This window comes from Filicampus tigris, chromosome 12 (genome assembly GCF_054856515.1).
Source record: "Filicampus tigris isolate MCC_2025a chromosome 12, RoL_Ftig_1.0, whole genome shotgun sequence".
Taxonomy (NCBI): domain Eukaryota; kingdom Metazoa; phylum Chordata; class Actinopteri; order Syngnathiformes; family Syngnathidae; genus Filicampus; species Filicampus tigris.
In genome coordinates this window covers 5,158,518-5,166,907 of record NC_141228.1, presented here as the reverse complement: position 1 = coordinate 5,166,907, position 8,390 = coordinate 5,158,518, and the positions used below count along the sequence as shown (strand labels likewise).

The following is an 8,390-nucleotide window of genomic DNA, read 5'->3' as shown; positions in this document are numbered from 1 at the left end:
CTCTCATGGGAAGTTGGAGCTGATCCCAATTGTCTTTGGGTGAAAGGTGGTATGCATCCTGGTCTGGTCGCCAGTCAATCACAAGGAAGAGGGCAGAGCAATCATTTTTTCATCTATTTCCATTTACTGAAAGTGTGGTGATGAGATGTCCAAAAACCTGTTCATCATTCAATCTCTTCCTGATTTGGTGCAAAAGGATGATAGCACTAACTGCTGTGAACGCAGCACAAACGCCAGGTGGGAGGGAACACAAGGTGTGTTCCAAGTTACTCATTAACAGCGCTTCAGGCAAGTAGCAGTAAGGCACGCCTCCTTCAACCTTTGCACTACGTTTCTTTGTTTTACAAATAGACACATGCAGTGAATGTGAAACCTGAGAGCCAGCACACAGCAAGTAAACTATATAAAGGCAGTAGCGGAGTAACTGGTGATCAGGTATTGGAAGCCTCTGAATTGTGTCTGTTGCTTTGATTGATCATTGTTGTTTTCTGATATTCATTAGTTAGATATACCATCAATTGATATCAGCTTGGTTTCTGTGTTTTAATATCTTATGTGTTTCTTGTTACTTGCATATATTCATGCTCTGCTCTCTGCACTTTGACTAAAGTATAAAGCGCATTATCAGTCATGTATTTTGTGCAACTAAATCAAATACGCAGTTAACCGACAATAGCTGACTGACATGTTGACATTAGCCCTTTATTGTTTATACACCAAACAGTACTGAATCATACACTCCTTATTTACTATAACACACAATTAAAAGTAACTAGACAAGTACTAAAACTGAGATAAATCCTACAGCGGAAGTCAACCCAAACATATTTTTTTCAAGAATATGTTCCCAGAAGGCCCACTAGTTGAAACATTCTGATTGATTTTGTGTTTGTGGAATATAAGTTAAGCAGCATTTTGTCTTCTGTCGACTGAAAATGACATCACAACTGCTCACAACCAATCACGGCTGACTTGTTTTCTGAATCTGAGCCGTGATTGGTCGTTGTGAAGTGTTGTGATGTCATTTTCAGTCGACAGAAGACAAAATGGCCGCCCCCGGAGATGGCTAAAAACGAGTGGATTAACACCTATTCCACAAACGCAATATTTATCAGAATGCCCTGTTTCAACTAGTGGGCGTGCATAGAACATATTCTTGAAAAAAAAATGTTTGCGTTGACTTCCTCTTTTAACTATTTTTGTATTTGGTTATAATGTCGGGTATACGGGGTGGTGTTTTCAATGATCCCTCTGGCAGGTAAGAGTTAATGTGTCATTCGACTTCCGCCAACTTTCTTTAATGAAACTGTTAGTGTAAAAGATGTCAGTTAGCAAGGAGGATTTAAAAAATCACTATCGGCTCGATTTTAAATCCAACCACATGTGCGTTTTCAACTCGTATACTGTATTGTTCAGGGACATGTGTCAGCCTAATCCAGCTGCTTTGGTGGAGAAGGCGGCATAGAAATGGGCACCAGTCAATCAAAGGGAGTTTATTATTAATAAGAAAAATCATCACACCAGCAAACAAGAGTAGCTGTTGAGTTGGACTTGACTGTGTGGTATTGTCCTTGAAAAACAATGGCATTGTCAAACTCCTCTTCAGATTTCAAACAGGATGAAAATGCAACTTGGCAATGGGATAAGAGATAGTGGGAGTCTTGTATGTTGCGCTGTGAGGTTTTGGAGTGAAGGTCAACTGTGGCTGGATTAGCTGTGATTGTGCAGATGCAGAATATGAAGAGAAAGAAAGAGTTTGAGTCCATTTTGAGTTACAGTACATGACGCTTGAAGCATTGTGGGTGATAAGAAGTTATCAAATGCACTTATATATATATATATATATATATATATATATATATATATATATACACACACACACACACACACACACACACACACACACACACACACACACACACACACGGACATTTGGGCACTTCCTTGACAGTGTCTAAACTTTACACTCTAATCTCTGTATTGTTCTTGGATATCCTTAGGGGTACGTAATTGTGTAATATATTTGATGGTGTTTAGACAATAACAAGATACCTGTAACATTACAAATTGATTAATTCTTGTCATCCTGGTTTACCGTGAAGTTGGAAGCTGTAAACCCCCCCAAAAAATCTGTTCACGGCAGCACAGTGTTGATGTTTTGCAAGTATTTTGTGTCAGCAAGGCCTAAGGAGGAGGGTTCCACAGCATACGACGCTTCCTGTTTGCGACACACTTTTCCTGTTATGGTTCTTTTCCCCAGGAGCTCCTGACAGCAATCAATTAGGATTGTGAGATTCAAGAGATACATTAAATATCTCCATTTCATGATGACACAATTACAAGTGAGATATTTAGGGCACTTGTTTGCTGTCTTTGCATAGCAATAAAATATGCATTTACTTGCACAAATAATGCACTAGGATAAAAAAAAAAGTTATCTTTACAGAATGCAATTGTAAACAATGATGAGGATAATAATGGCTTATGTCCGTGCATGCGTATGTGTCTTTTCTCTCTCAGTCTTACTGAACATGAGGATCTTCTCAGATGTGGGGAATTTTTCACTACTACACTGAAGAGTCTTCTGTCATTCAACCTTGCCCTCTAGTGGGGTTATGTGGCTACAACACCCTTCCCAGTCAAAAGAGAACCCATACAATGTCATCAGATGCAGCATCCTAGTGAAGAGAGTTTGACCTGGTGAAAAACTGCAATCCCAGCAACAGATACAGAATTGGTAGTGTCAGCTGGACTACATTAATGTACCTGCAATTGGAACATGAAGATACATGGGGTACACTCATATGACCCATGATTAAAAGTTGGACGTCTTGCTCAAAAAGCTGAAAACAGAGTCACACAGGAAAGGAAACTTCCCAATAGAACCAAGAAACACAAACGAGCAATGGAAGCATTGGCAAATATAAGCACACTAGCCACAGATTCACCAGTTCAAAATGGTAAGGGAAATCAGCTAAATTTATAATGCTATTTTAATTTATGCTCATTCTAAAACCAAACTAGGCCAAAGCGTAGATGGTCAAACATCAAATGAGCAAGAAATATTTTTATACAGTTGATGTAGAAGATGTGATTCTGCTTTGTCAGGCACAAGGAAGACCACCTCTCACAGGTGGGAGTTCCTGGTAGCCGTTCTGGCCACTGCCATCTCCATGTCCATTCTAATGGCTCTCTTGGCTAAGTGTCAAGTGGTTCGGCGCTACCTGTCCAGCTATCGGCACACTCGGTTGAGAGAGACAGAGTCTCTTAGCCAGTGTGAGCAGTCAGGTTGGTCCTCTACACACTTCAGATTCAGTCTTGTTGGTGTTTTGGTGGTCAAGGAATGAAGCTACATTACAAGGAAACAAACAAAAGGCAGTTTGTCATAAAACCTGTTCATGTCATCTTTTCTTGTGACTATTGAGGTACTGTAATTGCTTTGTATATATTATATATAACATTATAGAATTATATAATATCGTCGCTGTCCTGTGAAAAACACTTATGGCCACAGTTTTTCGACCGACAACACGCCGTCCAATGGAACGTAACAGCCGAAATGGCACGTTCCAATGCGGTCACACTCGGCTGTGCAGTCAGCCTCGATCCTCGCTGGAACTTTTTGTTTGCTGAACATTGACACTTGTTCGATGAGGTCTTACCTCACTCTCACACCTCTTCACTCACGCCGAAGGTGGCGGCTGCAAGCGGTGTCGGACAACGCACGCGACTGCTTGGTAGGCAACCCCGCGACATGAAGACATAGACTCATGATCACCTAAACACGCTGCGTAGACAGTAAGGAGCTAATGTTGTTGTGCTAATGCCTTTTTTTTTAACGGCCTGAAGCTAGTTGTTGCTATTAGCTGTACTGTTATCCTACTGTTAGCTGGGGAGGGGAGGGAAGGGGGGGTGATAAAGATCCATCTTTGCCTGATTGCTTGCCCACTGCCAGACCCCATCTGCCTCACGAGAGTTGACACGAGTTTAGTGTCGCTAAATGTCCGAAATATAAACCAGTCAGGGTTAGTGTGCGCATTCATGCTCTTGTCCGCTTCAGCCTGTGTTAGTGTAGAAGCGATCACCACGGTGATCATGATGAGATCATGTTTTATGTCAATAAATCCAAACTATTGTGCAGAACACTTTTATACTTTCACATGTTGACGTGGACAAGAGTAGTAATGTGCATTTGCATTTTGGTGGCGATTGGTCGCCGTTTTAGACAGCAGAACTGATAAAGCGAGCAATATTACCACGCTTGGCTCCCTCCCGTGACGTAGACAGCTGAGACCGAAAATATAACATAAGCCACACCCCAAAAAGGGGCGGGGTAATTTGTCATAAACCTAATCACAAAAAAAGCCCTTAAATCACTACAGAGTCTTTTGAGGTGGGCATTTTAGTACTGATGTCATTTTTACATGCAAACCTATCATATAAGTGCCAATGTTAAGGTCATCCCTTTAAATATTTTTAATATCACCATAGGTGAAGTAATCTCTAATTATATTAGATAGGGTGCGCCTCCCCTACAGGAGTCTGCCATGTCTTGCTGCCATCTTTCTGTTACGGGTACCCGAAGGAGACAAACTTAGTGGACATAGATCCTCCACATAATGACTACAGAATTCGTAACAAATTCAATGCACTTACTTTGTCACTTGAGGGAATACTATAAGTCGTTTGTGATAAAAATGTTGGTTGTTTAACGTGCAATTTTTTAAAAAATCCAAAATTGGGCATACTGTACGTGTTTTTCACAGGACTGCGAAGATATAATATATCCATCCATTATCAATACCGCTTATCCTCACAAGGGTCGTGGGGCGCGCTGGAGCCTATCCCAGCTGTCTTCGGACAGTAGGCGGGGGATACCCTGAATTGGTTGCCAGCCAATCGCAGGTCACACAAACGTCCACACTCACAGTCACATCTAGGGGCAATTTAGAGAGTCCAATCAACTTACCATGCATGTTTTTGGAATGTGGGAGGAAACCGGAGTACCCAGAGAAAACCAGATATAATATAATGTCATATAATATAATATAATATAATATGATATAATATAATATAATATAATATAATATAATATAATATAATATAATATAATATAATATAATATAATATAAGGTCCACTGATAGTGTAGTGGTACACACGCCTGAGTTGTGTGCGGGCAGCGTGGGATCGATTCCCGCTCAGTGACAGTGTCTATGTGTGCCCTGCGACTGGCTGGCGACCAGTTCGGGGTGTAGTCTGCCTTCGCCCATTGACGGCTGGGATAGGCTCCAGCAATTCCCTGCGACCCTGTATAGGATAAGCGGTTTGGAAGATGACATGACATGACATAATATAATATAATATAATATAATATCATATAATATAATACAATCCATCCATTATCGATACCGCTTATCCTCACAAGGGTCGCGGGGAAATATAATATAATATGATACAATGTAATATAATATAATTCATATCATATTGCTATCCTGTGAAAAACACGTATGTCCAATTATTTTTCTTTTTTTAATTTTCACGTTAATGCGATATAGGTAACGCAGAAACTCCATTGGTTGTCCATCTCTATATGTGTCCTGCAACTGACCGGAGACCAGGCCAGGGCGTAGTTCGCCTGTCACCTGAAGTCAGCTGGATTAGGCCCAGGTCCCTGCAATCAGAATAAGTGTTATGATATGTGGTATAATGGTTAAAATATATGGATAATAAACATAGCACAAAACAGTAATGAAATATGGTTGGTATATTATTTATTTTTTGCAACAATGCTTCTTGGCAGTGCATCTTATATTGTTGAAAAGCCCATTTGTTTCCCTTTTAAATGGTGCCACATTTGCATATCGTCGCTGTCCTGTGAAAAACACTTATCTCCAATTTTGGAAACTTTTTTAATTTCCACTTTAATGCGATGTCTGTAACACGGAAACATGATTCATGTAAAAATAAGAAAATGAAAAAATTGGACATAAGTGTTTTTCACATGACAGCGACGATATGCATTTGTGGGATGAGCAGCAGGACATTGAATAAAATTTGCCAAATCTTTTTTTTTTTTTCTTTTTTTGTCAAGGTTCATTCAAGATCGTAAACGGTCCCAAAGACATTTGTCAACAGTTTTAATGGTCGCAAAGCATTGAAGAGAGACAGGAGGCAAAACACAACCACAGTCAGAACTCAGCTTTTGCAAAAGGAGAAACTGTCACTCTCAGTGCACCAAGGTCTTCCAGTGTTCTGCTTCTCATCTGTTCCTATTATTACAGTATGTTGATGTGTGGGGGGAGTCTGCTGTGCTACGGGCATGGCAGTACTTTTCCATTTTGCTCTTGTTTCTAAACACTAATAAGCAAGGGTGTCACAGTCTTTAAACACTTAAAGCAGTATGTTTTTATATGATAACATACTGTATATACAAATTATTCCATCAATATGAGCCTGTCTTCTTTGTCTGTAAGAACTAAAAACATGTTCATGGTGCTGTCCAGGTCTGGAGGTGGGGTTTGACGTGAATGGGGAATGTGAAATGAACCCTCACCATCCTGTGAGTGCTGAAGATGATGATGGCTTCATTGAAGACAACTACATCCCGACAAGTGAAAGAGTGAGAGCTGAAAGAGCAGCAGAGAACATGGATGATATGGAGGACACAGAAGAAGAGATGGATGAAATTGAATTCACCATTACTTAGAAGTAGAGTGGTGTTAGGCCTCATTTGCTGCATAAACACCTGAACCCTCAAGCGAACCCCCATATCCACTACTGCTTTTTTTATTTTTATTTTTACTGTGTGTTGCATATTTTAATGACCAACTGGGTAGTTAATAATTGAAGCGTTCAGAAATTATCCAGCACTTTATTGTGGTTTCATTTTAAGGACACAATGATAATAAGTCTCATTCAGGTGTGCAGACCTTTAAAATCGTTTTAGGGATATTAAATACAAACCAAGAAGAACATGCCCCATTTATTTGAGGTTTTCGGAGAAGGAAGATATTCAACCGCTTAAAATCAAAGTCATAAAATTTGAAGAAAATTGTAATAATGAGCTGGACGCAATCAATTTCTTTGCATCGTTTCACAGTTGCTTGATTGATTTTGGAGCACAGGTCATGTACAAGGGTAGATTTTTTGCTTAACTAAAAATGCAGTAAATAAAGTGTCAATTGTATTAATACTGTATGAGTATCAGTTTGAAGAAAGAAGTGAAGCATAAAAACAGTGCTCGCTCAAGCAAGTGATCATTATCGTCTTCAGCATTCAGACAGTCTCTTTTGTTTCCCCTAAGGAAAAATATTGCAAAAGCATTTAATTCTATTCTGTTACAATTGTGACTTTATGGTAACATTCTTGCATTGTCTTTTTTTCCTTTTCAAAAGAAGCATGCAACACATCTTTTTTTTTTTAACAAACAAAAGTCTTATTATTCTGTCATGATGACCATTAACCTTGGTTTTGAGACAAACAATAGTTACACAATCGGTTTTCTCATCAAGTGTTCCGGATCTTCTGTGACCATCCAGCTGATGGGGACTGACAAGCCAGTGCCTTGTGATGCTGGCACCCAAGCCTCAGGAAACACACAGAATGTCAAGTTAACGATCAGCAGATATTAGGAAGAGTGCATTTGAAATCAAAATAAAAGAATATTGATCACTGTACGTACATTAAAATGTATTAGTTATACAGTAGATACGTTGTTTTATTTTTAACCAGTCATGATATCTTGTTGGTTCATTGTTAAATGAGTGGCAGAGATCAGATGTCCACTATATTGTTAGAAAAATAATATTCCTTTTTTCCCCTCAATATTGCAATGTCTCGAAGGTGCCCCATGGCTTGAATTCTGAAGAAACTTCCACAAATTCAAATTGCTTGAGCTACTCGCTGGGCTGTAAGTAGCTTGGCATTCATACAATATATTGGTGATCTGTATGTTGTTGCATTTTTTTTTTGTCAGTTTCATGAGAGATGTTAAAACCTTTCAAGACTACATATTTTCATCAAAGTAATAATCAGCTGTTGCGGTCAAAACCTTAATTTGTTAAATGGGGCAATGCAGTTCTTGACACGCAATATTTCACCAAAATCACCATACAGTGAGTGTAAACTCAACCAATTAATCAAGATCTTATTGGTACTTACACAAAGAGGGACAGCGACAACATGGGGTAACGTGAACATTGATGGTAACGGCAACACATTCGGAGAAGCAAGCTATTCCCTATGCATGGCCATATTTAAGAGAATTATTTGATGTCATTGGCTCCTTAATTATTCCTGACCATTGTGCTTGTTCAAATACACATACAAGGTGTATTTCTTTACATGTTTATTATTTGTGTATTTATTTTCATTTGTTTATTAGCTTCAT

At 39.2% G+C, this 8,390-nt stretch overlaps 1 protein-coding gene across 1 annotated transcript; it reads left to right on the top strand.

The window, feature by feature from the left end:
* Positions 1 to 283: 283 nt before the first annotated feature.
* c12h1orf210 (chromosome 12 C1orf210 homolog) lies at positions 284 to 7,707 on the top strand. The gene is made up of 4 exons (XM_086048515.1): positions 284 to 435; positions 2,521 to 2,960; positions 3,109 to 3,288; positions 6,505 to 7,707. Exons 2-4 carry the CDS (start codon positions 2,906 to 2,908, stop codon positions 6,705 to 6,707), a joined length of 438 nt encoding a protein of 145 aa, XP_085904641.1. The 5' UTR covers positions 284 to 435; positions 2,521 to 2,905; the 3' UTR covers positions 6,708 to 7,707.
* Positions 7,708 to 8,390: the final 683 nt, after the last annotated feature.